The sequence below is a fragment of the Oryzias latipes genome, chromosome 18 (assembly GCF_002234675.1).
Source record: "Oryzias latipes chromosome 18, ASM223467v1".
Taxonomy (NCBI): domain Eukaryota; kingdom Metazoa; phylum Chordata; class Actinopteri; order Beloniformes; family Adrianichthyidae; genus Oryzias; species Oryzias latipes.
The window spans coordinates 4131868-4147121 of record NC_019876.2 but is presented as its reverse complement, the minus strand read 5'-3'; the positions used below and the strand labels follow the sequence as shown (position 1 = coordinate 4147121).

Below are 15254 nucleotides of genomic sequence, written 5' to 3'. Positions count from 1 at the left end.
ATTCATGAAAATTAAAGTTATGGACAATTTTTCTCTCCTTTTCAAAAGACAATAAGTTTTATGAAAACCTTTGTGTTTAATTGTATGCACCTTTTTTGCTATCTTCTTTTGTTCAATTATAAAAGTCAATTGTTTTATTTCAAGTTTTTTTTTAAATTATGGTTCTATGTTCTTAAGTGTTCAATTAAAAATGTTTAACTTTAGGTAAACAGCGCCCTTTAGTGGCTGCAGGCTTTAGCAGCAGCTGGAATGGACGCCTGTGCCCTCTGCCCACATCAGCTGCTTGGATTTGGTTCAGTATTTAGCAGAAAATCCTTCCATTGTCAGGAATTTTAAAATTACGTCTACAATTACACAGTCATGGCTGTATTAGTAATAAGAAAAAATAGTTCTATTAATCTTGTTTCTGGCATATTACAGCTGATTTCTGCAGAATATAAGAGAATAAAATAAAAATGGAATATGATCATTTTTATTTCAGAAACATCCTTCAAAATAAAAATGAAAAAAGGGAAGTGACTAAGACTTTTAGGCTTTATTTTACAGGAGAAACACAATAAAGGTGCATTAATAATCAATTTACAGAGGTTTTTAATAGAGTCGCAATGACATGTTCTTTGCAATTATAATTCACTGATACAACAAGTCACTGATACAACAAGGGACATTGAGATTATTCGTCGGTTACTTTATTGTAATGAACATGGTACTTTTTATCCCAGCAGGATGATAATGCTTTTCCAGAGGACTTTTAACAAAAAAAGTATTATTATAAAGAGAAAATATCAAACATGACATTAAGACCATTATTATAGAATCTAGTAGAAACTAGACATGAAACAACATGTTCCCGTGTTTCCACCTTACACAACTTTCTCTAAACCATTACCTGATCAGTTGAGGCCCGTTAGTTGGGTATGGTGGAAGTTTCTTGGTAACGTATCGAAGTTGCATTCCAAAGTGTTGACTTTTAATTGGGATGGAAACCCAACCGATCTGTTTAGTGTTTACAGGTACATGCATCAATTACCACCCTTTAATAAAGATGTGTTGACAGGATCTGGGCACCAGCCTCTGTTCACTTAAAACACAACAGTCACTAAGTTGATTGTAGAGGAAACCTTTCAAATCTGTTTTAGAGGTTCAAAATCTGATTGATCCAAATCCAAACTAGAATGGTAAAAATTCTATGGCTGTATGTTTCTTGTCAATGACTTAAAAGTGACTTAAAATGGACGCTGCTATTTATCTTTAGGGAAAAACAGCATAAAGCCTACTGATTGAAATTCAAAAACCTGTTATATAGCAAAAAAAAATAAACAAGGCATGATGGGTTATTTCAAGGTTTCTGAAAACACAAGACAGTTTAAAAAACAGGGTCAGAGGCCCGAGTTAGATTTCCTGCGAGGATAGCGGCGACAGATGACTCAAGAGGTTTCTATTTGTATAAACCCCTTTTGTATTTGAGGTTAAACTTGATTTATTTTAGCTTGTATACAAGTTGGACTGGACAGAAAGAAGGAGAGAGTGGAAGTTTCACGCAATTAACATAATTCCAACAAATTCTAAATACCAAATTCTAAGGTTTCTTGTGAGCAGAGCAGTGACAGAAACAACCTCTGTAACAATTCTGTCCACCTACTCTGAAGTGTTTATGGCTCCTTACATTTAGTTCAGGATGTCCTTAGCTGCATGGGTTGTGTTAGTCTAAGGTTTGGACAATTAATTTGATGTTAGTACACTTTTTTGTTAGTTTGTGCTAAGCATGAACAATGCTGGATCGATCGTGGATTGATGTAGAATTCCAGTTTCATCAGTTTGTGTCGTCTTGAACAACGGTTGCTGCATATCTGACTTTTTCTGTTCTTCCTGAAGAAAGTTTCCTGCAAGCAAGAAGAGCAACGGAATGTCAGCATGCAAAGCTTCAAACTCATTATAACGGGTCAAACAGAGTTCAAACACAGTTTTAACCAGCAATTAGAACGATAATGAAAATATATAGTTATACTTTTTAATTTGTCAGAAATATTCTCTTTAAAGACAGACACCAATGAAAATCATGTTTTTGTAACATTTTTCTCATTAAAATTGTGTTTCTGAGTATTTCTTTATTAAAATTAGAGCAGATAAAAGCGAGCGACCTTGGGAGCATTTCAGGCAGACTACTCTGGAAGGTTACTCCTCTAGGGTGGTTCAGTTAATCAATTCCCCTGTTCACCGTCCTATTTAAGTCCAGGTGTGCAAGTTGTTCATTCTCTTCCTTACCGCAAGCGCTGCGTTCGTCGCCCCACCCTCCTCCACGTCTTCCATCTGTGAGCTCCGTTAGGGGTTTATTACCCTAAAGTTTTATGGAGATCTTGTCTTATGTAATTTAACGGAGCCTTATTCAAAACTAAAAGAATGTGAAAATAAATATCTTACTGCATGGGTTGTCTGACTGGAATCCACAGTTTGAAAAAAATTTGTGATGCATGTTTTTGGTGTTTTTAACATGTTTTTGTAGCATTTTTCTTATGATGGAGGATATAAATGAAGGCATTTAAGATTAAAATTGTGTTTCTGAGTATTTCTTTATTAAAATCAGAGGAGACAAAAATGCACAGTTTGAAAAAAAATCCAATTTGTGATGCAGCAACTGAAATGGGCGGGGCCAAAGTCTCCCTGCTCAATAAATCAATCAATCAAACTTTATTTATAAAGCACTTTTCATATAAAAGTATAACACAAAGTGCTTTCCCTGCCCGTTAGGTGGTTATGGTGGAAATTTATTGGCAACACATCAAAGTTGAATTCCAAAGTGGTGACCTTTGATTTAATATTTAATTCTGCTGCATCCACTTTCAGACATATGGTCTTTATTACTGCTCTATAGTCTAACCTTGCATTCTGGAATAACCACTTTTCTGGCCTAAGCCATCCTCTGGAAACCATTTGGTTTACTTATATTTTTTGTGTTTTATTTCTATTATCACACCCACACTCTCTATTTGTTAAGGCTTATACCTTTAGTTTTCAGACTTTTGAATCTTATGTAGACCAAAAAAAATGTTGTTTTTTTTTAGTAGAGTAGATTATCTCAAGATAAGCGCCCAATAATAGATAAATGTTTTTTATACCACGATGGGGAAATTCTCTCATCTGCGACAGCAAAAAAGACATCAATAAAAAAATAAAAAAATACAGCAGCAAGAGTGACATTCACCAAAAGATAAAGGAACCATTTAGAACCATCGTCCTTGAATGGCTACAGCTCAATCACTGCTCACTTCTAAAAACACATCTGTCCAACGTTCCTTACTAACTTTTGTAAGAGTTTGATTCACATGTTTAAGCATTTTTTCCTCTCTGTTTTTTTCAGTGGAAATGTAAATTATTATGGGTTATTATACAGTCAAAGATCCAGCTAATTGTAAACATAAAAGACGACCTTCTCAACACCAAGAATTGTGGTGGTAGTGAGAACACAGAGATGAAAACTCAGACTTTTCTTTAACCACACGTTTTATTATTATTGCTGAAAAACTGTAAACAACCACAAAAACACAAACATATGCCATTATTGTCATACATTTTGCCCTAAAAGTTTAAAAGGAAATCAACCAAAAGGACCAGTTCAAATGAAGCAGAATTGGGTGGTTTAGATGGTAAATGTACACGACCCAATAGAAAGACAGTAAACACCAGTGTAATAGGAACTCTTTGGAAATACTTTTTGAGCTTCTCTTCTATAAAAGAGTTAACATACATCAAAATCTAACCAGTCAAAACCCCAAAAGTTGTACATTTCTAGACTATTTACTCAATAATATATCCTCCAATGCTAATTCTCCAGGGAGTTCCTCAGATTGACTTAAAGTACATCCTTTGATTTTGTAGAGAAGCTAAAGGAAACTCACACACTTCCCTTTCCCATGTCATTACTAAGGCACCAATCAGATGACCAATATAATATCTAGGATAAAGTTTTGTATTTTCTACAGAATTCATCCCTAAAATCAACAGTTTAAGTTCTGATTAAAAACTTAATTCATAGAAACAAGAACTGAGAATCTTTCACACATTCAGGTTCAGGACCAGGATCAAGTCAGGAAAGGTCAACGCTTCTGTTGAAATCACCTGGAAACAGAATTTAAAAATGAATGAAAGATGCTTCAAGAAAAAGAGCTAAACTTTTATCATGTGACCTTCCTGCTGCTTCTGGTAAAGTTCACTAGTCTTACCTAAGGAGTCCAGACCATGCTGATCAAGGCTGGAGCTCCACGTCTGTATCTGAGAGATCTGCGTCTTCTAGCTGCACCAGAGGAACCCTGGAAGACAAAGTTCAGACGTTAGAACATTTTCTGTCCTCATAGTTCTCATTAAACGTGTTTATTCAGTAAAGTTTCCATGGATACGTACCGGCTCACAGCTGTTGTTCTTTTTGACACACAGCTGCAGCTGGCAGTGAAGGTAGACTTCTGAAGGTTCCTTTCCAGAGAACTCAAACATGTTGAAGGAGAAGGAGTTGGAGGTTCCTTGTCCATTTCCCATCACTTGAACTGTTCCATCCTCTGCATTTGCACAGCTGCTAACAAACAAGGAAAAAAAAAAAACTATTGTCAGAATTTTAAGATGGTTGCCTTGAAGCAGGAGGTTCTGATCGTCTCACCCGTCTGTGATCAGGTCATATCTGGGAGAGCTGCTGGGTGAGTTCCCACTGGTTGCCCAGCAGGAGTCGGTCACCACAGAAACCACCTCTTCATCCAGACCGTTGGTCTCCAGCACAATCCAGATCTTCTGGTTCAGCCTGACATCACTGTTTGGACCCAAAAGTTGGGTTTGGGCAGCATCAGAGTAAGCCTTCATGGTCAAGCTGTAGTGCCACTCTCCAGATTGGAGGACAACTTCCACAGAGCTGAAAAGAACAAAGAAGATTCTTTAACTCATAATCCAGTTCATAATTTTGACATTTTTATTCTAATTTAGTACTCACTTATCTATAATCTTGAAGGCCACATTCTGCAGTTCAGGTGCAGGATGGCTGCAGGAGAACTCAATGAAGACTTTATCCTGACGAGTGATGAGGTCTGAGGAGCTGTTCCGGGTCACAACTGCATTTGTGAAGATGACCTGGCTGTTGTTGGTCTGAGGAATCAAATGTTCAGAAGTAAATCAAAAGTATTTTGTCAATTGAAACGGAAATGAATGAAAATTAACAGAAGTTCCTAAAGCCTTTGCAACATGCACCTCTGTGGGAGGTTGAGCTGTATAGATAATGTGGGTCTTGGAGACGTCTGGGTCCATGGAGGGTCATAGAGAGGAGGAGCTGCATCTTAAAAGGGCACAAGTGTGTTTTGCTGTTCCCTTGAGGCTCCTTAAGGGACACCATGAAAATAGAATGTACCATTGTTCTGTGTGAATGTGTGTAGTTATTATTATTAGCAGTATTTGTGAGGACAATGTAAGTTGCACTCATGTATGACATACTGGTGACATTGTTGTCTGGTGCACTTACGCTACTTTTTAGTTGTTAGTAGGGTATGAGTACTGGCTCCTTATTGACCGAGGACGAATACTTATGTACAGGGTGTGCATGTAAAGGAGGCACACTTATCACTTGAGGAGGTCTAATGGGCTCTTTGTGCTGTTCGTAGGATTTGGGTTGGACATTGAATCGTCTTTCCGACACATGTACATTTCATCTATTTTCCTGTATCTTACCCTTATGTGTTGTATAAGTGTTCACCACAACCAGTTGCCCTCAGCATTCCCATAGGAACAAATGCACATCAACAATTTCACCCTAAGTTCTTACCAAACAGTCTATGACCTTGATATTTTGTGTAGTCCAGCTGCATGCTCCATACATGTTTTCACAATTTTTCACCCACAATCAGCCCATTCCTTGCTGATTCCCATCAAGGACAAACACTTTTCCTCTCGCTCCTCCTGTGTAAGCCCTTCCCAAGGCTTTTTGTCCTGTCTGCCTCAGAGCTGCATTGTTCAGCCCTCTGCAACTTCTGCCTTTTGGGTAACTGAAAATGGATCTGATCAGCTGGTCGCTAAATTTGATCGACAAAGTTTTCTCCTGCCTTCGCCCACAAGTGGCGAAGGCAGGAGAAAAAACGGCAGGAGGAAAAAACGGATAAGAAGATGGATGGATGGAAGTTTTCTCCACACAAAGGAACAGGAAAGTGAACCCTTCCTGCCCAGGCGGATCCCCTGGATCCGTGGGGCTGGTGTGCCTTTCCCAGCTGTCTGTGGAAATTGTTGAAGATGTGTACCTGTACGTATTTTTGATAATTACATTCCTCCTAATTGAGATTGGAGGATTTCTGATTTATCGGGCAGTTCAGGAGCGGAAGACGGAGAGAGTGATCCGTCCAAGCTCTATGGAAAGATTCTTCGAGGATAGACTCTCAGTGAGAAACTTTCACAAGTGGATCAAAAGCTCTGTGTTTGTTTTGCCCCCTTAAGCAGAGTGCTCACGATACTTGAACTTTTGCAGAAAATGGATGGTAACTTGAAGCGTTTTTCTGCCCGAACCGATCGGAGACTGGTCTAAATTGCCCACTTTTCAGCTCAGTCTGCCTTGAATTCTGCAAGACCGGTCAAGGAAACAGCCAACAGAACAAACGACCTGCTGGCACCCAGAAGAATTTAATCTAATCAGAGTCCCGCAATGAGCTGAGGGCTGCCTTCCTTGGCTCTACCAAAACATATTCACTTCCATAGAGTGCAAAAACTGCAGCAGTGAAAAGCTGACACTGACCCCCCCCCATCCCCCCCTCGTCCTTCTTACAACTCATCCCCCCCGAGCACTTTCTGGAGACGCCCTCATGTTGCAGCTGGTGGATTGTTCCACCCTTCCCCCCTCTGAGCCTCATGTACTGTGCTGCTGTCTGCATATGGCTGGCTGGCTGTTTCCATGAAGGCTTAAACTAGAGAGCAGCAGGAGAAGCTCAGCAGAGAGGAGATGTTTTTCAGGAAAATAAAGAATTGGAGGTTGAAACCCACCGTGACCTCTGTTCCACAACTGTCACTGCTAAAGCTGAACTTCAGCATGTGACTCTCGGGGTCCATCACACCTGTGCAGGTCTTGTCATTGAGGTGTAGGTGATTGTAGTCGATGCCGTTTTCCTTCAGGAGACAACCCACCAGAGTGAGGGAGGCAGTGTTGTCCTTGCAGACAGTTGGACCTCCTGAACATGTGAACAATGAGTCAAACTATGAAATGTAGTCCTTTTTAAGTTCTGATAATCAGGTCTGACAGCTGACATACCCAGTCTGTTCTGTTCAGTGTACTGTGAGGCATAAATGGCTCTACAGCGGCAGTCAGTGTTTCCGTGGATATCTCCACAGAACTCATGGTCACTGCATTTGTCCTGACAGATGGGCTCAGGGTGGTCTGCAGAGAAGAACAAGTGTGTTACTCTGAGAATGTAGGGGCTTTGACAAACAAAGATCATTTCTGTAACGTTCTTACGGCACTTAGCTGCTGTCCACCAGTTCTGCACGGTAGATTGACTCTTCTGGCAGGCTTTGGCGTAGGCCTTAAGGAACTGACACCTGAGACCGTCCACTGCAGGATACTTGTTCAAAGTATTTCTGCAGGCAATTATGTATGACTCTGGATCAACAACAGCATTACAGGAGGAGAATGGTGAAGATTTCAGGATGTTACACCTGTTCAATGCAGGAAAGAGAAGAACAGAGAAAACGTTAAACAGATGATTATTTATACTTGTTCTTTATCACTGATGTCACTGAAGATGAATGGAGGAATCTGCTTACTGTGCAATCACAGTAGTGGGGTTGATGGTGTCGTCAGCAGGGTCTACATACTGTTGCTGACAGCTGCAGGTGACAAACAACACACAGTCAGGACTGTTCTAATCTTTCATCAAACAGCAGCAGAGCAGCAATCAGTGAGACTCTGACTTTGGGATCAGATGTTACCTGGAGTCACTGGACAGCCTTGAAGATGAGGAACTGCTAGAGTCTGCACACAGACCCTTAACATTGACAGGTACATCAATGTAGATCTGAGCTGTGGTTCCATCAAAGAACACAGACACAGGTGAACCATTCAGTGAAATATTGGCAGTGACTCCAGTCTGGTCCTTGGAGAGACCAACACCGTTAAACGTCTGGACTGAACCACTGAGGGTCACAGGTGAGCCTCCCACCTGTTGGACAGCAGACAGATTGAAGGAGGAAACAGTCAGTAAATCTCCTCAATCATCTTCAGAGCAGAGGAGGTGTGGAGGAGATCAACTCATGAGGTTTTAGGCAGCTTACCAGGACTCTGTGTCCTTGTAGCAGCTGAATGTCAGCACCCTGACTGAAGTCCAGAGTGAGACTGTCCACAAAGCTCACATCTCTGCGATGCCGTTCCAGAAAGTTAGCCTTCAGAGTGAATCCAGCAGACTGATCCTGCAGCAGAGTGTACTCACACCGGTCTGACACTGAGTTCATTTGTCCTCTGAAGTCAATGACGGTGGGACCGGTCACTGTGCAGAGTCCTTTCACCGAGCAGCTGATGGAGCTTATGAAGAAAAAAAACGTCATTGTAAACCACAGCTGAGGCCTGCAGCCACTAGAGGGCACTGTGTTGTTTTCTGAAGCTCCTCAAAGCCAGAGACAAACATTTATGTGTCTCGTGTTTATTTGTTGATGAACTTTAATGAGATCTAATACCCATTTATACAAATGAACAGGTGCACACCAGCAAAATTGGTCAGTAGACGATTTGCAATATATTTAATTCAAATCAAGAATGTAATTACGGTTTGTTGCCGTCACATTGCTTAGTGAGTCACACCTGCTTGTAGAGCTAACACTGGTGTTGCTGCATATCAGAGAAGTACATTCGTCAAGACTTTGGCGTGTAGTTCCAGGTTTCACCCCAAAGCCTGAGAAATGAAGGAGACAAATCCAACAGTTCAGACACACTGACTGGGCTGTATCATCAATAGCGACTCGTCGCATTTCGGGCAGACACTCGGCAGAATTGCAGGTTACTCCCCTAGGGCAGGTCAGTTAATTAACCCACCTGCTTAGCGTCCTATTTAAGTCAGGTGTACAATTGTTCATTCTCTCTTACCTTCAGCGCTCATTCTTTGACGGTCTCCGCGCCGCGGGTCTCCTTCTCTTTCGGCGTCTTGCTGTGTTCCCCCCGTCCTTCGGATGGATGATCCCCATTTTTCTTTTTTTTTTTTTTTTTTTTTTTTTTTTTTTTCAACTTGTCCTGTCCAACAGCTAGGCAAACAGATGAGAGCTGAGGGCCTCTTGTGTTGGACATATTTTATTCTAACAAGAGGGGTTATTCATCTTCAGACAAACCAAAGGTATGTCTGAATAAACCCCTTTTGTAATTGAGGCCAAACTTTATTAATTTCAATCATGTTTGAAAATCTTTGGTGTTGGACCGGACGGAAAAGGAAAGAGGGGAACAAGAGAGAGGGACGTTAGAGAGAGGGGGGGGTAGGAGGGTGATAATAGGAGGGGAAGGGGGGTAAGACCATGAAGCAGCATAGAGCAGGCAGGTTTACTGGTTGTTTATCGTTACGGTACGGTTCAAATGTAGTACAAAAAGGGCGGGGCCTGTTCACACACACTCAAATATTATCAACACACCTGCTAGCCGCAGCAATGTCCACATGTCAACATGCACACAAAACAGATAGTGTTCACGAACGCATACTTATGCCTTTAAACCAACTAGTGTGAAATCTTTCATTCATTCAATCATGCAAACTATTAGTGCAAAGGTGAGCTAACACCTGTGCTCGGGTGAGTGTTTATGTTCTTCTAAAATGGATGGTGGAATGTGAAAAGAAGGAGGAGGAGCGCCCAGCCACCCCCACACCCATACCCCCGCCGCAGCAGCAGCGGCAGCCGGAATTCCCCCAGCGCCACACGGGAACAGGCAGGGAACAACCGCCCCCCGGGCGACCAAGACCGCCACCCAGGCCAGGGCCAGCAGGACCGCCGCGAGGCCCCCAGAGCCAGAGAGCAGGGAGGCGCAGAGGGAAAGAGAGCGCCGCCCCAGCCCAGCCAGGAAAGCAGCCCCCCGCCGCGCCGGAAGAGCCCAACGCAGGGCCCCACCGGAGAGGGACGCCCACAGCCCCAGACGAGCACCCCACCACCACCCAGGAGTTCCGGGCATCCCCCCGCCCCGACCCCAGGTACGAGCCAGGACCCCCCAAGGGAGACCCGCTCCGCACTCCAGGCAGCCACCCACCCGGCCCACGGTTGGTCCAGGTAGGAGCAAGGCAGGGGCCCGCCGCCCCCGCCCAGGAGGGGGGAACCCCGGGGAAAAAAGGGCGGCCCATAAGGGATGTTATAAATATGGCCCGACCAGGCTCGGCCATGTTGGAAGTTTGGCGGGGCCCAGCGCCCAGGGGCAAGGACCAGGACCCACCCCCCAGGGACACGAACACCCCCGGCTCAGGTGTAATATGAACCCCCCCACCGTGCGGAGAGAGCACCGCCGGGCCCAGGGAGCCGGCACCCAAGGGACACGGCCGCCATCGCCAAGGGGCCCACACCCCCCACCAGGGACGGGGTAGGGGACAGATGGACCCAGGTCCCACCTTCCTTGTAAAATGTGTGTGCGTGTATGGGTGTTTGAGAGGGTGTTTGTGTGCATGTGTGTGTGTTTATGTTTGAATGTATATATTGAAGGGGGAGGGGTGTGTGTACTAAGGGGGGTGCAGTTAAAATTGGCGAGTAGGGCACTAAGGGGACATCTCCTGATTACTCACAGTGATGTCCCCTCACCCTCCACACCAAGGGGCCCTAAATGTCTAAGGTGCGGTTAAAATTGGCGGGTAGGGTGCCAGGAGGACATCTGCTGCTTGCTGGCAGTGATGTCCAAGCACCCCCCCTACCAAGGACCCTACGTGTCTAAGGTGCAAATAAAACCGAAAGAGGGGGGGCCCACTCCATACGGCAACCATAGGAGGGGGGCCACTCCCAAGTAGCCCCCCCCCAAGGCGCATCGCAGGCTAAACCCCCCACCCCCTCACCCTAATATGAGGTTATATAAGGAAGGGGGTAAGTTGGGGACAGCTGGTAGACTGTCCCCCGGTGGTCAAACAGCCGTCCCCCAGCCCACCCCCAGCAAAGGGGCCAGGGCCACCCAGCCCAGGGGCCCACCCCCGGAGGCGCCGACACCCCAGGCCCGGCACCACCCACCCCACACAGAGAGAGAGGAGCCAGAAAGCGTCGCCCCCCCCCCGGAGCAAGCCCAGGCCCCCACCCCCAGACGCCGGCCCTAGAAGAGCTCTGGTCAGGCCTCGACGGGACCGAGGAGGCCAACCGGCCGAGGCAACCACTGATTGCCTCAGCGGAGACCCCGACCCGCTAGCCCCCCCGACCCGTACTAATAATGGGCCCCCCCTCCCCCCCAGAACGCCCCCCCACAGGACAGGGCCGACAAGCCCCCCACCCCACCCCACCCCAGACCCCGCAGCCGAAGCGGGTGACACCCAGAGCGACCGGGGGCCCCGAGAGGGTTGTCCCGTCCCGTCCCAGAGCCAGGGAAGGGCCGATCCCAGCCCCAGGTGCAGATGGGCAGCCCATCCGGCGCCGCTGGGCCCCCCCACCCGAGCAGGGCCCCCCGCCAACCCCCCCCAGCACAGGCAAAGGGACCACCCCCCCAAGCCAAGCCAGACCACCACCCCACCCCCCCACCACGCACCCCCACACCCAAGCCCAGAGGACCACGCAGCGCCCCAGCCCGCCCCACCCAGGCACCGGACCCGACCCCCCGACCAACGGAGCCCCCCACCGCCCCCGCCAGGCACCGGAAGCCCCGACCCCCACCCCAAACCACGGCAGAAGGGCAAGGAGCAGCGACGACCAGGCCCTCCACCCCCTAAGTCATGGAGTCAACCACAGGAGACCAGAGAGACTGAATTCTTTCAAAGTTACTTGAGCTTTGGGCTGACATTTTTTCCAAGCTGATATGATCAAACAGCAGATTTCTGTGTTGACTTATGTTTATATTTTTCTTGTTTTTCCAATTTATTAAAATAGTTTTTTTGGCAATACAAAGAGTTATGAAAATGATAGATGCTAATCCTTCTTCTATATCGATGGCACTCATGTCACCAAGCACACAAAGTGACGGTGAGGCAGTGATTGAAACCTTAAGCCAGACTGATAAATCGGCACATACCTGCTGCCAGAGAGCCTGGACAGGAGTGCAGAACCACAGTGCGTGCATGTAGCTGTCGGGTAGATTATTATCACAGTGCTCGCAAATGTCTGAGTTACTGAGACCCATCTTGAACATCCTCTGTCCAGTGTAGTAAATTCTGTGAAGAGTTTTGAGATGGATTAGCTGCAGATTTGGACTTTTTGTCAGTTTAAAGGTGTTTAGACAAAGTTCTGACCAGAAGCTTTCATCTGTGCTGATGCTCAAATCTGCATCCCATTTTTTTGTTGGAAGGGCAATATTGTTATCTAAATTACATAAAAGTTTGTATATTTTGGAGAGAGTTCTATTCATTGAAAAATTAATCAGAGTGGTAACTACATCTGGTAGCTTTAAATCGTCGTCTTTAATTTTATACTTTTTAGTAATACTTGATTTAAGTTGCTGATATTCCAAGAAGTTATTTATTCCATGTTTGTCTTGAAGTTCCTGGGGGGTTATGAATCTTCTATCAATAATTACGTGCTCTAGTTGTTTTATGCCCCCTGCTTGCCAAGCTGGGAAGTGAATCATTTTTTTGTTAATAAGGATGTCCGGGTTGTTCCAGATGGGTGTCATTTTGCACGGTTGAATTGATGATTTTGATATTTTGAGAAATTCCCACCAGGCTGTTAAGGTGGCATTTATATTAATGCTTTTGAAACAATCCTGTTTTTTAACTGTTTGGCTAATAAATGGTAGCTGTGACAGGTTGATCTTTCCACATAACACCTGTTCCAAGTCTAACCATGAGTTGGTTTCTGGATTATTTTTTAACCATTTTAAGATATATTGTAATCTATTTGCAAGAAAGTATTTGTGGAAATTAGGTAGTTCTAATCCTCCACAGCTTTTTGCAGATTTTAAAGTTTTTAGACTAATTCTTGCAGGTTTGTTGTTCCATAGAAAGCTTGATATGGATGAGTCTAATGTTTTGAACCATTTTAATGGCGGTTGTGTGGGAATCATTGAGAAGAGATAATTAACCTTGGGTAAGATTTTCATTTTAACCGTGGCTACCTTGCCCATAAGGGACAGAGGCAGGTTGGTCCAGCGTGTTAGATCGTCCTGTATGCTTTTCAGTAATGGGGTGTGGTTTAGCTGCACCAGTTCTGATAGTTTGGGGGAAAAGTAGATACCCAGATATTTGATATTTCCTGTTTTAACTGGAATTGTGAGTCTTTGTTCCATATTCCTGTTGAGTGGTAATAAAACAGACTTATTCCAATTAATGGAATAGTCTGATATGGAGGAGAATTCATTTATGATCATTGCTGTTTCATTTACAGAATGTAAATTCCTTAAAAACAGTAATATGTCATCCGCATAAAGACTAATTTTATGATGGCTGTGTTTGGTTTTTATTCCTATAATGCTCTCATTCTGTCTTATTGCTGCAGCTAAAGGCTCAATGAATATAGCAAAAAGAGAAGGAGAGAGTGGGCAGCCCTGTCTGGTTCCTCTTCCAAGAAAAAACCTGTTTGAAGTCTGTTTATTAGTTCTAACTGATGCATTGGGGTTGTGATATAATATTTTGATCCAATTGATGAATGCTTCTCCAAAACCAAACTTATGGAGGGCAGCAATAAGGAACTTCCAATTAACTCTGTCAAAGGCTTTTTCAGCATCCAGCGATAGTACCGTCATTTCCTGTTTTTTAATGGTGGCAAAGTCTATTATATTAACTAGTCTACGGACATTATCATCCGAGTGTCTGCCTTTGATGAATCCAGTCTGGTCGAAGTGAATTATGTGAGGAGTGATTTTTTCTATTCTCTGTGCTAGTGCTTTGCAGATAATTTTTACATCTGCATTGATTAAAGAAATGGGGCGATAGCTTGAAGGACTAGTGGGATCTTTGTCTGGTTTTAGAAGAAGAATTATGTTGGCTGAGTTCATGTTAGGTGGCATTGATTGGCTCTCATTAATAGATGTGACAGTTTTATAAAATGTTGGTGCCAGTTGTTCCCAGAATTCTTTATAAAACTCAGCAGGAAAGCCATCAGGCCCTGGTGCTTTACCATTGGGCATAAGTAACAGAGCTTCATGAAGTTCAGACGGCAAGAGCGGAGAATCTAAGTTTGTGATTTGATCCTCATTTAGCCTGGGTAGGTTTACATTATTAAGAAATGAGTCAATACTTTGCTCTGACGGATTGATCTGCGGTGTGTACAGGTTTTTATAAAAGTTTTCAAATTCGTTATTAATTTTGACCGGGTCATGGGTGACATTTCCTGTTTGGTCCATAATAGAGGTGATTGATGATTTTTCTCTGTTAATTTTAAGCTGATTAGCCAGAAATTTGCCAGATTTATTAGAGTTTTCAAATCTTTCAAGTCGTAGTCTTTGTATTTGAAATTGTGTTTGTTTATTAATGATGTCATTTAACTGCAGCTTTAAATTTTTCAGATCTCCCAGAATGTGTTCCTGTGCAGAAGCAGCATAAGCAGTCTCCAGGGTTTTGATTTTATTTTCTAATTCTAATAAATCTGCTTTCTCTTTGCGTTTTTTGTGCGTTGAATAAGAAATGATTTTCCCTCTCATGACTGCCTTTGCTGCTTCCCAAAGAACGCACGGTGGGATGTCTGGAGTATTGTTGAAGTCTAAGAAGGTTGCCCACTCTTTTTTAAAGAATTCAAGAAATTCCTGGTCCTTTAACAGAGACGTATTAAACCTCCAGGTTGTACCAGAGGGTGTGGATTTTTCCCTAGAAATGTTTACAGAGACTGGTGCATGATCACTGATAATAATTGGATGGATATTGGAGCTTTGAATATTTTTTAAAAGAGAGTTACTGATTAATAAATAGTCTAAACGGGAGTGTGAATAGTGAACTGGAGAAAAAAAGGTGAACCCTTTAGTGCTTGGGTGACATGAGCGCCACGCGTCGCAGAGACCCAGATCATTCATGTACTGCTTTAGAATACTTGCAGACCGCCATGTACGCTGGTTTGCTGCTGTGCTGAGTCTGTCAAGTTCAGGGTCCAAAACAAGGTTGAAGTCTCCTCCTATAATGATTGTGGAGTCAGAGTGAACTGAGAGTGAGGTGAAGAATCTGTGAAAGAAGGAA

At 43.8% G+C, this 15254-nt stretch overlaps 1 protein-coding gene across 1 annotated transcript in view; it reads right to left on the bottom strand.

The window, feature by feature from the left end:
* LOC111946341 (oncoprotein-induced transcript 3 protein-like) overlaps window positions 1-15254 on the bottom strand; it is a 39343-nt gene that overhangs the window by 19748 nt on the left and 4341 nt on the right. Inside the window, exons 3-9 of the mRNA XM_023948990.1 lie at window positions 8804-8894; window positions 8281-8527; window positions 7939-8168; window positions 7774-7836; window positions 7466-7665; window positions 7262-7387; window positions 6997-7181 (exon numbers count right to left, since the gene is read on the bottom strand). Coding sequence (XP_023804758.1) covers window positions 6997-7181; window positions 7262-7387; window positions 7466-7665; window positions 7774-7836; window positions 7939-8168; window positions 8281-8527; window positions 8804-8894 — 1142 coding nt within the window. The remainder of the gene's footprint in view (window positions 1-6996; window positions 7182-7261; window positions 7388-7465; window positions 7666-7773; window positions 7837-7938; window positions 8169-8280; window positions 8528-8803; window positions 8895-15254) is intronic.